At 27.9% G+C, this 25,769-nt stretch overlaps 1 protein-coding gene across 2 annotated transcripts in view; it reads left to right on the top strand.

Annotated features, from left to right (window-relative positions):
- The first annotated feature begins 1,439 nt into the window (after positions 1-1,439).
- The window catches only part of LOC119678759 (gelsolin-like), a 36,344-nt gene continuing 12,014 nt past the window's right edge, over positions 1,440-25,769 (top strand). Inside the window, exons 1-3 of one of the 2 annotated variants that reach the window (XM_038090802.1) lie at positions 1,440-1,733; positions 10,206-10,487; positions 18,028-18,226. In XM_038090802.1, coding sequence (XP_037946730.1) covers positions 10,471-10,487; positions 18,028-18,226 — 216 coding nt within the window. In that variant the 5' untranslated portion in view covers positions 1,440-1,733; positions 10,206-10,470. Of the gene's footprint in view, positions 1,734-10,205; positions 10,488-10,524; positions 10,648-18,027; positions 18,227-25,769 lie in introns of those variants that run through there. The other variant, XM_038090803.1, reaches the window with a different exon arrangement.

The raw sequence follows: 25,769 nt of genomic DNA, 5'->3' as shown, positions 1-25,769 counted from the left end.
ACACTGTAATTAATACTTGATTTTTACCGCAGTTAACTACATTTTATCATCGATGTATTTGTGTACATGAAGCTTGATTCAGGGGGTCTTCAGTAAGGTCAGTAGCTACTTGCTTCCCCGTTGAAAAAAATTGAAGAACTATATATTTATGTGTGTATTAATTATTAATAATAATTTTTAATTTTTAATATTATTAACTATTTAATTGGATACAAGTTATTCTAAATTACAGAAATTATCTGAAAACTAAGTAAATTTTTGACTTCTGAACTGGCTCTTCAGTCTTATAAGCCTCTTCTTTGGCTAAGTAATCATTTTTTCCTTAACCTAGAGATCATAGTTACATAAACTATAATAAAGGACCTTAACTTACTCAACGAGACAGCATTTTGTAAGATCAGATTGGCCTATTTTGTTAAAATAATGGCATAAGTTTTGCTATGTAATCCATAGTGACTTTAGCTCTATTCTGTTGAGGGAATATGCTTTTCTGTGTTTCGTAATATATAGTTAATGTACTATATTTAAAGTTCTTAATCGTAGTATAATGTGATGACTAATATTAATATATGACAAGTTTGTTTTTAGTCTAATCCTTATAATGGTTCGTTGGTTGGTTGCAGCGACAGGCCATTGGATAACTTTCATGTACCTCAATTAGCGATTTTTCGCCGTTTTGCTACTACATTCCTCGCAAGAACCCTAGTATAGAAGACTAGAGACTAAATTGATCCCGCCGAATTTAGATAATTTAATACGACGTTTGTCTTCACCGATGAACAGCCTGATAAACTATCAAAGAAGTATCTTCCTAAAAACTATATCTTCTGGACGCCAAATCCGGGTATTTACAGAGAAAATGTATTATGGTTTCTTTCTCCTGCGGGTTTCCACAACTTCTGCAGTGCGAATTATAGGGAGTGCGCAGTTACTCTGTGTGGGTTTCCACACACTATTGACTTATTTTTGTAAAGATCATTTAACATAATGTTTTTGATGCGAGCGATAGAAATTTCGTTTTTATTATTTAAAAGGAATCACATCCTGTATAAATGAGAAATAAATATCAACTTTTAATATACATATATTAAATAATGTATACACTTTTTGGGTATTATTTACTTTTTTAATATGTGAGATTACCTAATTGTAGTACAAATTTTTAACAAACTTGACTTTTTATATATGTATGTACACATTTTTTTAAGAATTTAACATAAACAAAAAACTGCTGATAAGACTACTTCAGACCTTATCATTATTAATCCACTCTCTTTAGTTCATTCAAATGTAATAGTATATCGCTACTAAAAAACTCGTATGGGCTGAGCAAAGAGTGTACTTGTATTCCAATTTATACATAATTTTGCTCCAGCATTCGATGTGCTTAGCTCAATAAAACTGCTGTCAAAGTCTTGCCTCTAAGTCAGTGTCTCAAAACTTGTCGATCGTCTCAGAGCAAATACGGAGTCGCACTTGTCGCATGTGTCTACGCTTCATTAAGTGTAAATAAATCCAAAAGTGTCGTTTGGTGATTAATTTGTGATTTGTAAACAAGAAGCATTCGAAATCAATAGCAAAATTCAATTGTGTTAAAATTAAAATAGAAATAATAATTTAAGAAATATATTTAAATTGTGCCCGGAAGAAATTGTAGACGTGATTTTCTTGAAACTTGTGATTTCGGATTTTGGTGCGAATAGAAACTCTTCCTCGAACGCTAAACTAAACAGGTATTTTATGTACATTTTTACGTACTTTTGATTATTTACTGGATGGTTTTTGTTTATTTCATTTATCCTAACGAGTTTATATCGTCTTAGAAGATAGACGGCTTCTTTATGCTAAATGTTGTGAATCTATTTATCGGCTTTAACGCTGGTGTCATTAATAGGTAGCCACTTAACTAATTGATTCTAATTATCTCTAATTAGTAGCTGCTGCTTTTATTAAAATGTTTGAGTTTTTAAAATAAATACTTAAGTTTTTGCTTAGGGGCAATTTACGTTATCATGGGGATGTAAGATAATGTTTTTTAAAATAATTGAAATAAACTGAAATTGTTTAAATAATTGTATCATTGAAATTATATGATTATTAGAATTTAAAATAATTTTTTGCTTTCACAATTTTTTTGCCCCTAACAAATATCTTCGTCCGTTTATTTGCATCTCGAATAAGAGTGAATAGTGATAGAATATGCCATTAATTTATTTCATTAAAAAATTTGAATCACAATAGATGATATAAATAAGAAGTGCATTTTTAATTTAGTTAAATCATATTTATATTGTAAACTTTTAGTGAGGTATTTTTATCCAAATTGTGGTCAATTGTCATTTCTCTGTCACTTTTAATAATTTTTTTGCGAATTTCCTTGTATTTTTTGGTTACAAAAGTTAATTGGATAGCACCGAAATTGCTATATTAATCGCAGTAATATTTCATCTAAACAACACGGATATATTCTTTAATAAGCACAATGTGCAATTTTTGTCAGTTATAGAATTTCTGTCTATTTTTGTTTTTTATTCTATGAGCATTTGTTAAAATAATTGAATGTAGAAATCCATAACTGCACTCACAAAAGACCCGAAGGACCATAACTTGCTTCTAAAAGAAACAATATATGGTTACAAGCCCCATAGTATGGAGCAATGCCGTGTAACTATAGTGATCCCAGTATTACTCGTAAAGTAACTATACAGATAATGTATCGAAAGTGCTGAATGACACTAATTGCATAAACGGAGTTTAAGAGTATGCCAGCGAACACACTCCTGTACACTCCTGCAAGTATCTATAATAAAATTATGACGAATTTTTATAAATAAAGAAGGGTTTTTCTTTGAAATTGTATGATTTTTTACAATTAAAAAATTTGAATTCTTAATAATCTCTTAAAAAAATAAAAAGTTTAAGCTATAGTTTCCTGGTTATCTTCATTTCATTATGCAGGTTGGAATATTCAATATTAAACGAAAAAAGTTAAGAAACTCTTGATATCTTAAATGTCTTTCATTCAAATCATTACTTCAGTAGTCTATCAATCATTACTAAAATCAATATATCAAATCCTTACTTGCGTTACTATGATCGACTAACCATCGTTCCTAACTCCATCACTATTCTCAATAATGTCGCCCATCTGTTTTCATGTGTCAATGGACATACTTAATGATGTTTGGTTCTATCCATTCCCAATTCTAAACAAACTTCTATTCTTCTCACAATCTCTTTACCTAACCAATATATATAACCTTGTATATATATATACAAGGCGAAGACCTAGTTCTCTAGTTAAAATTAGTTAGCTAGTTTTACTGTTAACTCATAAATAATTAAATAAATAAATATATATTAAATTGTATCTTCTACAATTTTGGATCTCTTCGGATTATAATAACAACAACCAATCTCCGTTTTTACCTGTCATGGCCTTGTATGATTTTTTTGTAGTCGAATCTAAGATTACGAATTTAGTGAAGGTGTATCCCGTTGATTGTAGTCCTAAGAGAAATTCACTGAAAAGGTTGAAGGTCATTTCTCAAACAGTCCATCAGGAATGTGTGGAGAATTGGTATGAGTGATTAAGATTTTATTTAATAAATCAGTGAATTCTTTATATAGTAGATATATCTTAAGGGTACTGAAATTTCGACTAAATCAAATTTTATTTTCCTGTTAACGTTAAATAATAAATTTTTATATATTTTGAGGGATTGTTTTATTTTTATTAAATTTCGCCACTTACAAGAAAAATATGTTTGAATTCTTATCAGAAATGCTATATTAGTTATCTAAGGTTGTGAACTAAACTGTTTAGAACTGTAGTAAGGCTTATCATCGCCGGTTTTATTTACAAAATAATTAAAATTATAGTATTAAAATATTTAATATAGATTACATTATATTATATTGTATAAGAAAATTATTATAATTAAAAAAACAGCGTGATACTGTATAATATATATGTAAATGTTAGTTTCTAAAATTTTAATTGAGTGCTTATTATCACATTAAAAATTTTATTTTAATTTTATTATTATACTATTTTATTCATAAGAATATGCAAAATGTTTTAATTACATTTATATTATCTTTCCAAATGAATGCATTTAAGCTAATTTAAATACAACATCGGAATTCCTAGGTAGTAGTACTATAGGTGTTATGAGTAATTAGTGAAAGTAAAATTGGTGTCGGACTTGCTGTTCAATGAGCGCTACTAAGAGAATTTTTATAAAATGAACCTGAGTTGAATTTAAAATGAGTGCAATTCTGAATCAATTTAATTTAATGCATTTACAATGAAAATATGTATTTAAAAATTATTATTCCTTTCACCCCACTTTATGTAAGTCAGGAAATTATAGTTCGCAAACGTTTGCGTTTCAACTCAATAATTCATAAAATATTTTAGCTTTTAAGGCTGAGTTATTTCGTTTTTGCTAGTGTAGATACAATGGAGGTCAGTGTCAACATTTCAAAGCCACAACAAAGTCATATAGAGATCTGAAGAGTCTTAGTAACTACGCGAAAATATTAAGATATGAGTTACAACAAAAGCAAACCTTGTTTACAATTATACAATTGTGCTAAGTTAAGACAAAATGCATATAATCGTGGTCTTTAAAATTTATTTTTTGATTTTTATGTGATTTCACGTAAACCCCAAGTAACGTATCTTAACTATTTATTACTTCTCGGTTGTTAAAATTTTGCACGTCCTAAAGCGAGATTCCTTGATAATGGCTCATACATAAATTATGTCATTTTATGTATTGTGTCTGAGATACAAATTTACCTATATGTATATGTGTCATATACCATATTTATTTACTTTATTAATTATTATTTTACTTAACGCCTTTAATGCCGCTGGGCAAAATGTACTGATGGATTGAATTTCTCTACAGTTTTGACTTACAATTATGGTTATTATTTTGTTGTTAATTAATTTTGAAAGAAAATAAACTAAAATAAAAAATACAAAATATGCTAAAATTACACAGAAATTGTCAAAATTTTAATGACAAATTTTTTTTGGTTTTGTTGGTTTATGACTTTTTATTTTGAGTTGTTCGTGATCCACAAGCGTTTTGTAAACGAAACTATTCACTCGTTATATTTAACACATTGCAGACATAATTTTAGCAGATCTGCGATCTTAATAATTATGACAGTCTGACTATTTGAGGTTTTTATCTTATTATGTCATCTTTTATTTAAGGCTTTGTGCTGGAAAGTAATTGCTATATATTGTTACTAGAATTGTCCCATGATTTCACATCACATACATATATTATAAGATGATTATTGTTTATGTTCGATCATTCATCCAATAACTCAGTACTGATTGATGGTTTAGAAAATAATTTAAAATTAAATTGAATAGCTATTAGTTCAATTAGGTGATTGACGTTTGATTCATTTGTAAACAATTAAAAATTAATAATATAAACCGCTATGCATTACACACTACACATTAGGCAGTTTATTATTCTACATATGCTTAGAGTTTTCTATATTAAAAAATAAATTTAATATGATCTATAAGATATAGAAATATAATTTTAAAAATTTGATATGAATATAGTACGTACTAGCTTCGCTTATAACGTAGCCAGAATCAGGACAGTAGGAATTAATATTTATTTTATATTGTTAATATTTATAATTTTAATAATTTTATTATTTTTATTAAGTATTATTATTTATTTATTAATATTAATTAATTAATTTAAATTAATTATTAATTATAATAATTAATTTTTATCTTATAAAATAATATTTTATATATTTATTAAATATTTATATTACATTATATTCTTTCGTATATATCCTTATATTAAAAAATAATTTGTATTGATAGCTATTTTTGATTTTTTAGTATTTTTCAAATGTTCTGCAAAATTTATAGTCGTGTATGCATAATTGCGATTATAATTTTTGTATTTTTGGCTGACCACAAACCAGGATCACGGAAAGTGAGAGCCCGACTCGCACGCACTCTATCCTTTTCTTTCATTCTTAAAGACGTTAATGTTTTTTCAAAGTAGTTCCTCTTTAAGATTTTCATCGTAGCCACTGCTTCGGGTGAGTTAACTTGTCTTCCGCTTTGATTATTTCCAACTGTCCTTCGTCTAAATCTACATTCCGTAGACTAAGTATTTTTTCAGCGAACTTAACTATACGACCCCAGCTTGTTTTATTGTTAGAAATTTTTTAGTCACGGCTCTTGGAACGAATATACCGACTTGCGTTGCTAGTTGACTCTGTCCAGCTAGTCACTTATTGCGCTTGAATAATGTGTACTCTGCGTTATCATACTCAGCTCCGGATTATGTGCAATTTGGTGACTCTACTTTGGCCTTGCAGTAGAGGAAGTGTGCTTATATATAAAGCATATCAAGTAAATAAATCATTATGAAATGCACTGAATGAAATTGACTTGTTGCAAAGACTAGGAGGGATCTGCTATATAAATCAATTTTGTGAAAGATATTATAGTTCTTCTTAGCATCACATACTGGAGGGAGCAGCAACATTTTTGGAAAATAGAATTCAATTAAGAATTGATTAGAAGTTAAAATGAAGTTAAATGAGCAAAGACTGTGGAATATGCCAATATCTTCGAATAAATGCTTTTACCAAATTTTTAAGGTAAAATTTTCGAGCTCTATGGGCAATATTGGTAGAATTTTTGAATTTGTCCAAAAAATCAGTGTTAAATTTTTGTTCTCAGTACGCCCTACATGCTAGTCCATCAGTGTTCATATTATTAACATTTTAACCAATAAAAATAAAATTAAGGAGAAGTTATCTTGCAGCAATAATTGCTATTAAGTTTTATTCGTGTTATACGAATGCTACATAAATGAGCCATGCAATTTAAAAGAAAAATACAATATTTTTATTAGAAAATATGTATGGTAAAATAATTTTAATTTAGTTATCTGTACTACACGTTTTACATAAATATTTAAGTATTGCATACTTCACAGTCAGCATGAGAAAATTGGCTACCATAAATTTGCATAAATTATAGAGTGAAGATACAATATTTAAATTTTGCAGTTTTGTTCTCATAAATACATTAAATAAATCTACAGCAATTTAAGCATACCAAATATGCCGTAAAATTAGATATTAACTTTCATTAATTGCAAAATTTTATAGTCTTGTGCTTTCATGAAGATAATGATGTAACGCTATCTTCGATGCATGCAGAGACGAATGCAACGCAGATACAATTTCCTAGACGTAAGTGCAGAAATGCATATTTCATAATGCAATAAATATCCAAGCACACACACGTACATATATTTATAGTACGAGTATAATGTATATTTCCGAATAATGCAAGAATTTATGCTTTAAATTTATGAATTATTTCTATACAATTTCGATGTGCTTCCCTATCGGTCAGTAGCAGCGGTGATGGTGATCCGAATGCACTGCCAAAATAATAATTACAAGTAAATGTAATGTAATATGTCAGTGACTTGAGAGACATAATAGACTGGCAACGTCTTGATTTACATCTGAGACTTGTGTAAAAATGAACTGCAGATGATTTGGTAATGCAATTATTCAGTAGGATCTAATCATTCTGTACATTTCAATGCAGTCATTAATGAATCCTTAGAATTTTGATGCAAGCATAATAATCGAAATGGCATATAACATGCATGCATGCAGGAGTTGAATACGAAATTAACAAAATTATTAACAATTTTACTAAGCGTAATAATTACGAGCTGAGCTGGAATCCAATATATATTTAATATAAAGTAAAAGCATTAGTACCATTAAGTTATTTGGAATTTTTGATTTCGTATGTATGTATATATATATTGACGTGTGAACTTTAATAGCAAAGTATATATACATATAAGTATATATGTATACTTCGTAGTGATATATAAAGGATTTCATAATTTTATGCATAGAAAGGTATATTGCATAAATGCATTGAAATACATAAATTCATTCAGCATAAAATTAATTGAATTGCTTAAACAGATTTGTGGTAAAGGTCTATGTAGTACGATTGACCACAGATTTAACAGATGTGTTAACAGAGCTATATTTTCGACAAATATATTTTTTAAGATATTTGTATAGACATGCATTGACTGCATTGATTATTTACTTACTCTATTACTATTGATTACAAACTGGTGGTATTTTGAAATAAGGATTATGAAAAAAGTATTTGGACCAGTGCAAGAAAACGGAGAATATCGCATAACATATAATGATGAACTATATCCACTGATGGAATGTGACACAATAATCAAGCACATAAGAAAGCAACGCTTGAAGGTGGGTAGGACATGTTGTGAGGATACCAGAAGAAGGAGCAGCAGCCAGAATCTTCGAAAGTGAAGTTAGACCAATGAGAAGAAAATTAAGAACGAGAAAGATATGACATTAATCTCATCAACTGGAAGATAAAAGCCAAAAATAGAGAAGAGGAGAATGTAGGAATGTTGTAAAACAAGCTTAGGTTCTACAAGGACATCATAGTTATGGATGATGGTGATGATATTACTATGGATTACTATTGCTTAATATATTGTATTTATGGGCATTGACTACTTTTTCCTTTTGAGCGATAAACAAGACTTTCCAGAAGTTGAAAATTTAAACTCCTAATACATTTGATGGCATAAAAGTAACCTAGGATCTTTTAGCTACATACAGCTAATAAGAGTGCATGTAACGAAAAGGAGTTTATTAGCTTGAAGCAGTAGTGCTTCTAATTGTAGAAACGTATCGTTACTCATATAATATTAGGTATTAGACAGATTATTTTTTACTGCAATACCAACGAAATATTTTGGAGAATAATGAAAAAATGAGAGATTAAATAATGAAAAAATTAATTCCTAAGGAATATTGGAAAAGTAAATTTCTGTAAAATTTAATACATCCAAAACGAAGACATACACAAAGATTTGAAAGTGGAGACAAGATTTTAAAGACCGAGTGCTTAAATTGTTCGATTTGTGGATGCGTACACTAATTCAGAATTGCACTTATTAAATCAAATGCAATATATATTCCGTTAGGAAGATATCTTGGGCTTTAAAGTAAGATTTCTATAAAACTCTTTCAATAACTTGTTAACAGAATTCAACGGAGCTCTTATTACAGTGGACCATTCAAGTGGTCACAGATACTATTAAGTAAGAGTGCTTTAGACACTAACTCGCTTTTAATCAAGCAAAGAGGAAGAATTAATTGGAGACTTTTTCTGAACATATATAATGCAATATTTTAATACAAGATTCAGTGGGCATCAATTTCAAGAACCAATCTGACAAGTCAACAAGGCTATGTTAATAATTTTGAAAGGCGACAACTCTGTTAGTGTGGTGAGAAAAGAAGTCAATTTGATAGAAGAAAAGTTCCTTTAGCAGAAAAAATTTGGCAAGATAATAAATGAAAACTAAAAAACAAAAAAATTTAAATAATACACAAATTTTCAGAAATATGGGCTTATCAGCTAACATAAATGATTGAAACTATTCAAAAAAATTCAGTTTACACTATCATCATATTGACATATATATATTAGGGGTTTATATCTAATAGTAGAATATATTTAGTAGAATATATGGAATATGTGTATGATTTACTTAATTTGAATGCACTTTTCTTAAACTATCGAGTGTTTGTTTTTACCTGCAATTTTTCTTTGACCAAAGATTCAGCTCAATCACTTGCGGAAGGTATAGTGACATCACCCTGTAGAAGTTCGTAATTTTAATATTTTTTTTTGTATTTGAAATTGTATTTTTCTACTTAAATAATAAGCAATGCAAGTTTAATATGCAAATAAATATGCAATTTTGTTTTATTATGATTGCAATTAATTTTCTTAGTAAAATTAATAATACATTAAATATGTTTACTTTAATTTATTAAACTACTAATAAACCCCTAATAGTAAATATTTACATAAAATTTTCTTTTGGTAAATAATATTACTGTTTACTTTTAGCGAACTGTTTATATGTTAGTTTATTTATTTAATTTTTCCCATTAACAACAAAAACCGCTACCGTTGAGTCACATCAACAAACACTTAATTCATATTAATATATATATATATATATGTAAAATAAATGTATTTTTATGATTTCTCAAAAGAAAAAAAAATAAAATTTCTTATTTTTCTCATTTAATTTCAGATCTAAAACTAATGAGTAAATAAGAACGGCGGAGAGTGTTCAGCAGCTGCAGCCGGTCTCTAAAAACCGTACAGAGCAAAAACATTAGTGCAAACACAAAGATCTTAGCTATATAAACGTTAAAGGAAATATATATTAAAAACAAAGTAAAAAAAAAATAAAAATAAAATAAGATAAAAATAAAATTCAAAAACAAAGCAAAAGCAAAAATCTCCACTCCACTTCGAATCATTTTGGAGCATTTCAGAAAATAAACGGAGCGATCATGGCAGTGATCCACAGGTAATTCACGTGAATGGTTCGCGAAAAGCTCTATTGACTGATCGCAAAAACTGATAAATTGATAAACACATCAAATTTATTATATATAAAATACGTGTAAAAAGTGAAGCAGTTTTGTTGCTTTTTAGTTATTAAAAAAAAAAAAGTTTATAGCCCTCAGGTAGTGAAAAAAAGCTTTAAATCAAATAATAAAAAATCATTCAAATTTTTAATTGAAACATTGAAAGACGATTGAAACTGTCAGTTTTAGTGTAAATAATTAAATTTTTTCTTTTTATTTTGAAATTACTATAAATTCACACTTTGAAATCGTTTTTTGATTTCCGTTGATACAAAATTACTTCATAATATTTCGCGTCTGACATGCTAATAAAACTGTTTGATAAAAGTTTTGTTGCGAGTGTTAATATAAAAAAAATTAATATAAAAAAAATTTGTTTACTTTTCTAATATTAAAAAATTCAGAAAAAAATTAGTTAACATTTTTTACTGAAATAAGTTGATATACTATATATGTATGTATGAATAATATTATTTTTTAATCATAAAGTAATTTTGGGTTTAAGTAAGATTATTGTGAGACTCTTAAGTATAAAAGAGGAATATTTTTATTATTGCCTTATCCTCGAAAATTTGACTTTATTAAGTCTTTAAAATATAATTTATAAAGTCTGGTTGATATACATATTTTTTTTTCTTTTTTTGTTTGTATTTTTTCTATTAATATTAGAACTATCATAGATATCTAGTATGTTAATACTTTCAACAAATGAATTTTGGAAGTTTGAGTCATCTTAAATTATCATTTAAGATAACATGATAATGATATTTTCAATACATTTCCGACAATTTCAATAAATAAATAACCTATATAACCCTTTAATACTCAACACTTAAGTAGACTGGAAGTGTGCGTTTTGAATGTTTTTTGTGCCCTAGTTCCAAGGCAGTGAGTCTTCTCATTTCCAAATTTATGTGCTGCGGCAATTTAGATATATGGTTAGCACTGCTTTTTTGGATTGTTTCATGTACATTATGGATTTTTAGGTCTTTGTGAATATCGTAGTTTGTGATGTACCATCTATATTAATTTAGAAACTTTTTTTGAAATATAAGAACCTTAATTTTGTTCGTAGGGATAGCAGGATTCGATATCATAAACAAATTGTTCTTGTAATTTTGTTTCAAGTTGAACAAACTAAATATTTTAAATTGAGAGACCGTTAATAATATTAAAATATAACATATATATTTTTTTTGCTAATATTAGATGACTTTTTAGTTCAAATAAAGTTCAAAATTGTCAATAAATAGTAATCCTATTAGAGAAAAATACACTGCAATTAGAGTACAAAGATCTTGTCAAATATACAAGATACAATTTTCAAAAAATATTTGTATATATTATGAATATATGCCTACATATTTAGTTATAAATTTCAACATATTTAGTAATAAATTTCTGTTCTAAACGAAAAAAAATTTTTAAACATCGACTTAATTTTTTATATTTTAATATCTTTTTTTTAATTAAAAAGTATATTAACTATGTCTATCTGTTAGTTTTTTTTTTTTTTTTTTTGTGGTGAGGATGTGGAATGCTTTATGCACCGTCAAACCGACCGTCGGCGGAATGGTGTGTCCGACTCCCTAACATTAATATGTAGTATACGGACTAAAACACCCCCTCTTCAGCGAGACTTATTCCCTCTATTCCCTCTATCTGTTAGTAACGCTGTCAAAATCGTATTTTGATTAACAAAATAAAGCTAACTGACAGGATATATGAAATATACTCATGTGCATCTGTCTGTCTGTATATTGAAAAGAATTTTGATAACTAACAAAAAGATAATAGCATCAACCTTTCCCCTAGGACTACCTTTGCCTTAGGACTACCTTTGAGTCCACACAGATCAAGTTTAGTTACAAGTAAAATTGAATTAATCATATCATCCTCATAGAAGAAGCATAAAATTAATTAATATTTATAAATATTTGATCTTACAACAAAAAACAAATTTCAATATACAAATAGTAATCAAATAGTAAATAGTAAATCAAATAAAGTAATTAATACTTCTTAATGAACTCTTTAACATTTCAATGAAGAGACCAAAATTTTTTTCATCAAGTCTTTAATAAGAATCTTATAGTTTATGAAAACATATATAGCTTATAGCTTATGCTATTAATAAGAATTGGAACAAATAGTTTTATAATCAGTAAGTATATGTAGCAGATATATAATATGAATAACAGTATTGATTTTCTTTATATTTTGCTTGATAATATTCTAAAATTTGAAAAGTTTCATGATATGAATGATAGGGATGGGATTTGTTAATGTTTTCGAAATAGCTAGCATAGTTTTCTTTTAATTTTATAGTTTTTTTTCACTCTATGTATTCCCAACTTCTTTAATTTTAATAAGAACATCATGGCCATAGACCATACGATTTGATGTTCCATTAGGATTTATGATGTCAACTTATTTAAAATTGTGTTTTTTTTATGTTATGTATTTTAGTGGTTTCTATATATTAGAGAAGCGTCAATGGAATGGTCACATATCATCAAATATATTAATTAATGATTAGTATTGCTTTATTCTACAAAGTTATTGTACAAAGTTATTCTACAAAGTTATTCTATCCGTGATATTGTTTTCTCTTGCTGCATATATAATATATATAATATATATGTTGTATTCATATGACATTGAATATTAAGAAATTGTTATCATGGTAGTAATTTTTCAATTGTATAACTACTAAAGAGTTACTCACTCGGGTTAGGTAAAAGTGAATCTAAGGGTTATAGTTCTTTTACATACAGCTACAAACGACAAGCAGGGTCTTGAGACTTGAAGATGATAGTGGTGATGGTGAGACTTTACTCTGACTTCAGTTAAAACTATAGCTATTACAAGTATATAACAATTAAGCATTTACTGAGTTATTTGGGGAACACCTACTTATTATAACTTAACAAAAATATTAATGAGCTAGTAAGGCAACTAGTTGCTTATTTAAAATTTTTAAACAAATATGATATATATTATAATATAAAATATATTATAAATTTTTTATAAAATATATGTAATAGTTCGTATTTATTGTTTATAAGATGGGTTCAATGTTATTCATTGGAATAATAAATTTTCAAACAAATGAATAGTGCCAATTGAATAAGTAATTATCTCGTTAATGTCGTAGATTGTGGAGTCAATTTTTCTAAAATTATTTGACTTACTCTAATTACTGAAAAACATTTCGCTATCTTGTTTAAACAATTATTTTACTTTCGAAAAGTCGTCACTATTTTATTTTATCTCTCATGACAATTAAATTTAGCACGCATTTTGTTTGCTTTTTCACGTTTATATTTGCAATTTAATTTGGAATTTTTGAATGATTCACTTGAAGGTGATCATAAAAAAAATGTATCTTTTAATGCTAAAACATACCTTTTTAGGCAACAAATTAGCTTTATTTTTGTTTGTTACAATAGTTTTTTTTCATCGTGTTTAAGCAAAAAATGTATATACAAAAGTGTATATAAACTGCAATACTTAATATAACAGCAGTTGGGTACATATTTATTAAGTAGCGGAAACTAGTATATCTTAATTTATATATTTTAGATAGATTTTGCTATGATTGAATCAAAATTATATTCATTTTTTTATAGTATATTTATCTATACTCATTTAGTAAGGCAGAAATATCAAAAATAGTTCACTGTCGTTATATTAAGTGATTCATTTTTCAAAATAATTCAATAGTATGAATTCATAGTAATATATTGTAAAATTTTGTGGGTGAATATTATTATCAAAGATTATTATAGCTTCTTAAAGATACAAGAAGCTAAAAATACATTAGAAGAAGATTAACACACCACCAATATGTTCCAATGATAGGTACTGAATACATATATTATATTTATTTAACTTTCCTGGGTGCAAAGTACCATTTATTGAATGACATATGGGTTCAAAAACGCATTTACTTCTAAAATTAAAACATATTACATATTATTACATATTACATAAAATAAAATAGGCAGGAGATTAGCGTGGGTTGTCAACTTTAAAATCCCCCTTGTATACGTTATTGATTGTCGCTCATTGAAAAGATAGAAACGGGTTGGTTGTGCCTCAAAATATCTATTGTGTTAGCAGTGCTGTACTTCACTCAGAACTGTTTTAAATTTATTATCCATTATTTTTTCTATATACTATATTAATATACTATATTTTACCACTATATTATGTTTTAGTATTTTTATGTTTTTATTGTATATTATTCTAAAACGCAAATATATCGGTTACTAATCATTTCCAATATACTTTTAAAAATGTGTCATTTATTCTTTTGATTGATGAAATTTGTTCAAATTAATATATACACAAATGAGCAATAGATTTTAAATAGAATAAATGCGCTTCTTGAGACTCTGATTTGACAAAGTATAACTCGCTTCATAATATTGACATATTAAAAAAAAAGATAAGCATACACATTTTTTAAAATAATTTCAAAAAAATAAGTTTTTGCTTCTTATTTACGTTTGAGTGCATTTTGTCTAAATTTGTCTATATACCAAAAGTTCTGGTTCATTAAAAATTATGAAATAATTAATCGACCCAATTGGATTGAAAAATGACTTTACATAATCTACAAAATAAGACTTTCTAGTGCAATCAATTGTAATGTGGTCGATCGAAAGTAATTCGTATTAAAAAAAATAATTTGAAATTATCAATCTTACTTCTAAATAAATGGAGTGTCGAAATAGCTGATGAACTGGCAAGAAAAGGAAGAATTTGCTATATAAGAGACTTTTGCAGAAATGGTGCTCACACACTGTGGTTAAATGTGCCATAAACACTAAAAACCCTTAAATAGCGGATATTTGTAACGTATACGACTAATAGAATATAATGATCGGATTACAATTTTAAATAAACATTATCGCTTATTTACTAGAATAAATTAGTCTCTCTAAACTGAGGTTAGTAATCACTGAATTCTGTAAGTGGTTAAAATGCGTATATTTAGTTTATAATCTGTAATCTGACAGAGGAAAAAGAAATAATTTTCCATTTTTTATCTGTTCATGTCCTGCTTTAGTGAGAAAGAGAATTAGGAAAGAAAGAAAACAATTTTAGAGGTTCTTACACTTCATAAATGTTCTTCATAATTGTCCGATTGCTTGATAAGCAATCGGATAATTAATTGATAACAATCAGTTGATGGGGCAATGAAGAGTCGTTATCTTAAACAACCAACCAAGTAATCTAGACATATATAGGATATTGCATTTGGATTGTCTGCTTATTAGACAATCCAAACTTCTCTCGATAACGTGTTTATAATTTTGTTTTTTACATTTATTATAAAATTCATTATTTTAAAAATTTTTAAAATACTAGTAGCAAATAAAAGATGAATAAAATCCTCATATTGTCTTTTGGAAGAATCACATGACTAAGTTACGATAAACACAAAACTATAGGCAGAAGGAAAAAGTAATATGAATTTAACTGCTAGTGTACTTATATGATTCCACTAATTGTCGTTAAATAGGAAGAAGAGTGTCTTTTGTAACTTTATTACATAAAAAAATTAAAAAGAAAAGTCTGGATAAAAAAGAAAGTCTGGTGATAGAGTTAAGCAGAGAGTCCACTAAGATCATGTGAGAACTCACTGTACCGAATAGTATAAACAGGGAGTAAAGGAATTGTTTCTTATTATGATAATAAGGTGATTACCACTTCGATAATTGTGTTTTCTTCACAATTTTCTAGTATTTTTCATTAAATTCTTTACATTTCAATGTTAATTTGAAAAATTAGTTAAAATTAATTAAAAAATTCGAATATTTTCTAAGCCAACTGATTATGAGTGCTTGGTAATACTCGAAACAACGTTGTATGATCAGCCAAATTTCTATAAATTAACTAAAATTTTTGTTGTTGTCTTTTCATTACTATTCGAAAACTTCATTACTTCAAAAGCTGTATCTATAAAAGACCTGTTTTTATTATTTAAAATGAAATTTATAAGATTTATATTAAAAAAATAAGATAAGAATATATTTAAAGGAATATATATTATTTATTTATAACATATTGTAAATTTATAATTAAAAAATTCAAAGCAGCAGTTAACTCAAATTCTTGTTGTTATCTTTTCAGCACTATTTGAACACTTCATTAGTTTTCTTTTGTGGAGTTCAAAAGTTATATCAGTTTTTTTTATTGAAAATGAAATTTATAAGATTTATATTAAAAAAAGAATATATTTTTAAAAGAATATATATTATTTGTTTATAATATATTGTAAATTTTCAAATTTAAAATATCAAAGCAGCAGTAAAACATGACATATTAAGAATAAACAGTTGCGCGTGGATGAAATACATTAAAATGTATAAACATAAGAATTTTAAAGCATTTCAGAACTGTTTGTCAAAACATAATTTATATGTTATCGTTAATCAACCAAAACATTTTTCCATTCCTTAAGAAAAACAAAAAACTATAATTAAATTAATTGGCTACAACATGCAGAGAAAAAGTTTATGAATTCATTTCGGATTCAAGCAAAAACAAAAAAAAAAATAAACATTAGCACCTCAATTTATGTGAAAGGTGTTCTGCCCACTTTTATTATCTCCCAAATCGAATGGACTTAATTTCCGATGAGAATAAAAAATGTTTGCCTTGCATTTCTTATGAAAATTAGGACCGCATACAAAACGTTTGCGTTGATTTCAACTTTTGTTTTAAAATTTGTTTATAATAACGTATAAAAATAGCTTAACGAGCTGTGAGAAATAATCGAAATAATCGAAAGCAGCAGATGAAGTGAAACATCTGGAGGAATTGTTAATTAGGTAGCAAAAGTTCAGAAAAATTGCAATTCCATTAAATTACCAACACATTGTAGTATATCGACACTGTCAATAGTAAACAATTCTCTAAGTAATGTGAAAGCTATATATGTGAATATAGTAAAAGCGAAAGTGAATTTATCTGGAAATGTGCCGAGACATACATATGAACAAAGTATCTGCGCGCTACATTACCCTAAATTTATATGGACACGGAATTTATTATACGAAATTGTGGAATAGGGAGCAGTATGTCTCTAATATTGTTATTTTTATATATTTTATATGAGCATATATAAAAAATATACTAGGAAAAAACCACTTAGATGATATCATAAAAATACGACAGACAGACAAAATCGATAAAATTCAAAAATGCCGACAGTTTGCTGTGCTGTGTCTCAGTACGTGTAGCAGCTGCCTCCAGATACTTTGTAATTTCAGTATATTTTGTGCGTATCTACAGAGCATATTTAATTTTGCATTCTTAATATTGTATATTGTTATTATTATTATTATTATTTTATAAGTGTTATTAAGCTCTTAAAATTATTTACACAAAGTTAAATTTTACATTAAAATTTTCATACTGTTTTTATCTTTTTTGGCGTTACCTTGACATTGGAAATTTTTATAGCCGTGTTAGCTGCTTCATTGCGCTATTCGCTTTAGCAACAGTTTGCTTTGCTGGCACTATACCAAATCGCCCTGCCTTTCCTGTGACTACAGGTCAGATTCAACCACAAAGCGGTAATAAGCAACCAGCTCGAAGAGTAATGCATCCCGCATTCGCTAACGCCGGTCGTGCACCTGGTTTGGAAATTTGGAGAATTGAGGTGAGTTTTTTTAGCATTTTTTGAAACATAAAATTATTTTTTATATGCAAAAACTTGTGTAATTATAATAAATAGGTTTAATGTGGAACTTATGTTATATTTTAAAGTTGAAAAACATTTTAATTGAAATGAGTAAATGAAAAACTTGCTACTTACTAGACAGTAGATAAGTTAAGTGTTTTATAAAATAATTACAATTTGAATTCTTGGAATTAAAAACTGTTCGTCCTTGCTAAATAGAATAAATGTGTAGTATATTATATTTTCTTGGTCAAAAATATTAAAGACAGTAGAGAGTAGTGGATAGTAAGTAAAATGGACAAGAGAATATATAGATAATACACTTAAAAAGTCTTCGTAGTATATTATATTTTCAAGATAAAAAAAAATTAAAGACAGTATAGAGTAGTGGGTAGTAGGCAAAATGGGCAAGAGAATCTATAGATAATTAAGCTATGAACCTATATACTACAATATGAATAGGATATTATTACTTGAGAAAATAGTAAAACATTACTTGAGAAAAGTCTTCATTTTAAAAAAGCAATAAAAGCTCTAAGAGAAGTCTTTTGAAAAAAAGGGCCTTTAAAATACGTTCCAAAGGATATGTCTTAATCTGCTAGTATATTAATGAGATAAAGCGCGTATAAAAAAATTACTTGCTTGTATTATTTACTTGCTTTTTAATATTTCCCTACATTCAGAGTGTCAAAGAATTCCATATCCGTAAATACCTGTAGTTTAAAAAATTTAAAATATCTATTCAACCTAATAACATAAATTGTATATAAATTTTTAGTGCATTAAATTTGATGGCTTATATTTTCTAGTGTTTAATTGGCTCTTAAAATAGGGTAATCGTTCTTATAACTGTTCTTTGAAGTGACTTATCTATAGATTTTTTCAACAAAAATGTAAAAATTTTCTAGTTTTTATGAGTTAGATAAGGTTGCAGTGGCGACATTGTAACCAAAACCCACTTGAGCTCAAATAATGGCCCGTTGCGATATCATGGAAAACCGTTGATCATGCGCAGACTAAAGATCAATGTACGAACAGCGGCGAAAGGAATGACTTGCAATTCATGTGAAAGTAAACCAATTTGGCAATTTTTGTAAGATGACAGCTCTGTCATGTCGGTAAGAAAAGTGGTCCCAAAGATTTAAAATTTTCCTTTAGCCAATAATTGATACTGACACATGAGGTGGAGAACAGTTTCATTGACATCAGTAGAGCCACAATGTCGATAAAAGTTATTATATGGTAGACCTAGTCTCCATATAATAACTTTGTCCACTTTGTCTTTCTAGTACAAAGTGACCCATTAGCGCTGATACCGTATTGCTGAGCAGATTACGCTACATGGGTCTTTTGTCGTCCAGTTTGAATCTGGGTTTGAGATCTGACAGTAGGGTTCATCCATTATCACCCAATTCACTGCGTAGTGAATCGACATTTCATCTGCTTGAAAAACATTGCACTGTTTCGGTAGTAGAAGCGTAATGCTAACATCCAGTTTATTGAAAATTATGAAGAAAAGATGATAAAATTTATGAATTTTTGTTGCAAAAATCAGTACGTTACTTCTTTCAAAATGCAGCATTAAAGAAAAATGTTAAATAAATGTATTTATGCACTACACTAAAAAATAAGAGCATAATTTTACAAAAAATTCTTCTTGAAAATCTCAGCTACCAGTGCTTGTATATTTTATTTGACCTTTTGTTGACTAAACGTACCTGTTCCCGACAAAGCACAATATTTCATGTGATGATGAAATAATTCTGAATTAAAATAAATATTTAATAAGTGAGTTTGCTTTTGTGCACTTAAGTGATATTGATAAATGCTATTAAATGCATTCGTGTTACAACTCAAATTTATATACAAGTAGTACATGGGTCATATGGGTTAATGTTCATAAGCCCATATCATAATACTTAAAAAAACACCTTTAGACAGTTAAAATACAATTCTGAATTTATATTAATCCGCAGTCCGCAGAGATATGTGTAAAGTTTTAATTTACACTAAAGACTACAGAACAATAAAGTTTCAAGTCGAAATGCATTAAAAATGAGGTATATTAATATTCAAAGTATTTAATCAAATTCAGTTGAATTTTAAGTGGTAAAAAATATTACAACAGATTTCGATAATATCACTACAGTAAGTTAATATGTATGTTAATGAGCCACTGTGAACTGCAGAGTATAAATTATGACTTTAATTGTGTTCCGACTGATGCAGTTTGATGCAGTTTTCAGTTGTTGTCATTGTTATTGTAATGGCTGCTGTATAACAGCACTTAAACACGGACGAAAACAAGGATATACATAATACAATTATGTTTTTACGATTGTGTGTGTGGATACGTCTCATATGCATGCATTCATATAAAATGTTAATTCATATCATGTCGGTAAATACAACTGCAGTGCCTTAATGCAACAAATTCAGGCGTCGTTAAATACTGTTCGCTTTTGAATCTGAAACTGATTTTCAATTGTGGTCAAATGATGGTGCGCCGGCTAGTCATCATCATGTACATTGGAGCATCATTAAAATACGACAACTGTTGTAATTGCAAGCTCGCTTGTGGAAACGAATTTACAACAAAAAAACAAAAAAAAAACTTAAACCAATTCACGCTTACGACTATTTACTTCACTGTATGCACATTGCATTGTGTAAACACATACTTAAGTGTTAATAGGCATACTTGCCCACATACACACACACGCACACATGCACTAATGTATTGTGTTCGCCGACTAAACATACATACACGCGAATGAAGTTAATGACCAGTGGTAATTATAGATCGGCAGCAGTAGTACCGGGTGGAACGCCGTGGCGTGCTTGCCGCTTGCTGTTGGCTGCTGGCTACTGGCTACTGCTAACAACATTGCCACCAGCAGTCACAGCTACTACAACAATACCAACGATTGCACAATGCAGAAGTGCAAGTAGAATAGCTAACACAACTACAGCAACAAAAACAAAGCAAATATTGTGTGATTTAAGCAGTCACACTTGCACTTGCACTCGTACTCGTACTTTGCCATAATGAACTTGTGTCATATTTGTTTTGTGTCTATTTTTGTTTCTCTTGTCTTTTGTTTCGTCTGTGTGTTTTTGTGCATTTGTGTTTTTGTGCCTTTGTGCCTTTGTTTGTTTTTGGTTGTGTTTATTTCTTTAAGGCTAAGGACTGTATGGAATAACAATATGTAAAGGATTTATTATGTTTTTGAGTTTTTAAAGTAGCCTTCAAAAAATGTGCTTTGAAGTTATGGCGAAAAAAATAAAATAGTAAGTTGGGTACATATTATATATAAGTAGTGTTTGTTACCTTCGTGTTTAAAGAATTTCATAATATTTTCTAAAATTTTATAATATTTGTTAAATAAATTAGCTTCAGTAAATATAGAATACAAGTAATGTCGTTTAAGTATTTAGGCCGTGTGCGAGTTCGAGTAAATTGATGGAAAATTGAGGCAAATATTAAATTATGTCGAATTAGCAGCGAATGTTGATATTTACCAGAATTTCGAGTAGGGTAAATTAGATAAAAAATAGGTAAATTAGGTGTTACCATTGTGAAAATTTTATAAGATGTTTAATAAATAAATAAATAAATTTGTAAACTTTACACTAAAAATTAATAAATAAGTGTAATAAATAAATAAATAAATAAATATTTATACAAGTGCAGTGCAAAAAATTCATAGGAAATTTCAATTTACTTTACCTCAATTTACTTGAACACGGTCTTATAGTTGAATTTTTATAGGGAATTTTTACATATAGTTCATAATTTATAAAATTTAGTATATTTTTAAAGAAATATGACCCAGTAATAACTCTACGGGAGCGGGTCTTACTGCGACTCTAAAATAGGTAATGGGGTAACATATATTAAATTTATTAATTTAAGTACATTTTTAAATAAATATCACCTAGTAATGACCTTGTCGGGAGCTCCTTCATCAGGAGAGTGTCTAACTGCGATTCTAAAATAGGTAGTGGAATTTTCTAAGAATTTAATAAGTGTACTTATTATAGGTTTTCTGAGCACTACAGTGGTTTGCTATTAAGAAAGCTATTACTTTCTATTATTACTTGTTTGAAAGTAGATAATATGTTTAATAGGACTATATATTTACTATTAGAGAGTCAAGTTTTTTAAAGCTTTAAAGTTTTTAACTGCAGTCCAATTTACATCTAGGAGGATTTTTGATTGCTACATATTTCTAAACGACATGTTGACGTAGTTCAATATTTTTCTTTATTTCTAACTTTTCTTTGCGTTCCCAGAAAACTGTAAGGCAGACGAGTTGGTTAGACGGGGTGCTTCAGGTAATAACTTGGAACACTTAAATAATCTGAGCATATCAATGGCATCATGCAAATATTTGTTGTGTTCTTTCCATACTTTTAAATAAAAGCTGGGAGGACTAAACGTTATGTAAGCATCTGTAAGCAAGTTAGCCGTGTTTAAAAAAAAAAAATCCAGAATTCTTATTGAGATGCCTCGTAAAACTATCATTCTTATGGTACGGTAATTGACGGGTCGGCGTTTAGCGAACACTGGTAAAATTGAATCTCTTTTATCATTGTCATTAAATTTGTGGAGAGTATGATGGAAGCGTTACTCAGCTACTTTGGTACTGCCCAACGCCGATTTACTATTTCCGTTTTTAAGGATTTTGGCTAACTTAAAAACGTCCCTTCAAAAAGCATTTCAAGCATTTCCAAAGTTGTAAAGTAGTTTTTAAGCACATTTGGAAATAAGCGACATTCTCCTTACTCACCTAGTTTGCTGTGTTGAGCCAATATATTCTGATTTTTAGATGAAAGGTAGTATGTATTGAATACTTATTTTGTTTCTTGAATATTTTTTAATGAAATAAATTTCGTATAATAATGTTTTACATAAATTAATAAAGTTTGACTTATGATTAATAATATATTGCATATATCTTAAAATTTAAACCTAAATTGTTTTATTTTTTTTTTAAATATTAATTGTGTTATATAATTTTTTATTTCAATCCTTTCATACAACAGTTTGCCAAACCACAACTGAATCATTTAATTAAGCATCAAATTAATTAGAGCATGAACTCTTATATTTATAAAACTGTATTGAACTTTTTACTTATATAAATTAAATTATTAAAGTTAATACTACTTTTGAGGTTTCCAATTAATAAATTAATTTCATTTAAATAAAAACAAAAGTGCTTAATGCGAACAAATTAATAAAACTTTCCATACATGTGCACTTCAAAATAAAAATTACGAGAGTGCAATAAACATGTATGAAAAAAATTTAAAGTTAGTTTAGTCGAAGCCTTTATATTATTTATATGTTTACATAAATACAAATGAAAAAAAATGGTTGATTTTAATAGGTATAATTGTTTATTTTATAATAATAACAAGGTCTTAAACAATTTTACAATATTTACATAGCTGTAGCTCTGAAAAAATACTGAAGATAGTTTTATATCTAAATTTGCTAATTAAAAATGTTAAAACCCATTAAGTTTAATCTTCCGTAAAAAAATAAAAATTTTACAACTGAAATTACAAATAAAACCTTAAGCTCTTAGCACCTGAATATCTGCATTTCATACGAATAATATTACTCATACGCCACGAACACTTTCCCAAGACTATTTAATTTTCATTTTAATTTGAAATATTGCAAAATTAAATGTTCATTTCATACCAAATCCTTTAACGCTCAAAAGCTGATAAATAAAATGGTTCATTTACTATCCAATGTACTTAAGGATTAATAATTATTTAATTTTAAACTGGAATACTTTTAAATGACGTTTAAATTTTAATTTTGTTGTGGAATTTTTTATTGATGTATGTAGTTTGATTCTACTTAATATTGTGGTTAATATTTTTACAATCGTATTCGTATTTTAAAAATGTGTGGAAAATAATTTGGGAAAGTACCAGGATAATGAAAACCCCAAAAATAATTGATGTATAAATTTCGTACAATTTTAAAATATTTTAAAAAGTAATTAATTTAAAACTATTTAAATTTTAATTGTTAGAGTTAACAGAAAAATTTTTTTATGTATTGATATATATTTTATATATATAGATATATATAAATATATATCTGATATATATTTAATAATTATGTAATATATAAAATGAATATATTTATTTTTAACTTTTTAATCAAATAACTTTAAAATATTTCCAAAAAAATTACATCAATTATTTAAGTTAGTATGAAAGGAACCCCTCTTTTAGATTTTACCATGGTCTTCTTTTCCATATAGATAGATAAAATTTATAAATGCACATATATATAAAGATATGTTGAACTGAGTTGTATGCTGTGCATATATAAGAGTGCAACTATACAACTTGCATGTATATTGTCTTTGCACAGCAGATGCATGCAATGAAGCTTCATGTTTCACAACAACGTAGGCATAAATTTTACGCACTCTTTTAATTATGAGATTGTCAAGCATTCACGGTTGTGGAAACTCATTGTTGCCGTACTGCCAATGGCCATAGTACTTGGGCCTTATTCTCATCCTCATATTCATGCTGTGTATATGGTTTGTTGTTGTAACTTATCGTTTACTTTTTGGTTGCTCTTTATTCAATAAAAATTAATAACAATATGCGAATATTAATATTTTCATTAAAAACAAATTGAGTTTCGATGCGAGAGGCTTTGGTTCATGCAAGTGGCATATTTTTAATATTGGATTTTGTGAAAAGTAAGAAAAATTATAAATAAGTGAGAAAAGTTGGTTTTATTTTTTGTTTGAAATAAATTTTTTGTTAAATAGTTTGTTAAGTATATGAAATGATTTGAATTTTAAGTGATATGATTTAAAAAAATATAAATGCAATAAGATCAAATATTAAGTAATAGGTTAGGTTAGGTTATATCGGCGATGCCTAATGGATCCACTTAGGCCTATTGGCTCATTGTGTTACCGTATATATTAGAAAAAACTCAGGGTCTAAAATCATATAGAACCTTTAGCAAAGCATAAGGTTTTAGGCCTAGTGGATGCACTTAGGCCTATTGGCTCATTGTGTTATCGTATATATTAGAAAAAACTCAGGATCTAAAACCATCTAGATCCAGGATCTAGCGAAGCATAAGATGTTATTTAGTGTCAGGGCCTGTAATTGGTCCAGGTCCTTAAGAAAAGGGGCTCCTAAAGTATTAAGTTGCCGCTGTGCTTGAGCTGGGCAAAAACATAGTAGATGAGAGGCACTCTAATCGTCTTCCTCACAGCTGCGACAAATTTGTTTGAAAGGGAGATCTAATTTTCTAGCATTGTTACCTGGTTTATAGTGATCTGTAAGTAAACCTTCCAAAAGCCCGATATCTTTACGGGGTATCTCAATAAGAATTTTAGATTTTCTTTTATCGAAACGTGGCTACATTGCATACAGATGCCTGCATATCGTTGAGTCTTCCCATCTTTTATTAAAGATTTCAGTACAGAAAATTTCAGTAACAAAATATTAAGTATTATTT

This window comes from Teleopsis dalmanni, chromosome 2 (assembly GCF_002237135.1).
Source record: "Teleopsis dalmanni isolate 2A chromosome 2, ASM223713v2, whole genome shotgun sequence".
Lineage (NCBI taxonomy): Eukaryota > Metazoa > Arthropoda > Insecta > Diptera > Diopsidae > Teleopsis > Teleopsis dalmanni.
The sequence above is the reverse complement of the archived record's forward strand: the minus strand, read 5'-3'. Positions and strand labels throughout refer to the sequence as shown.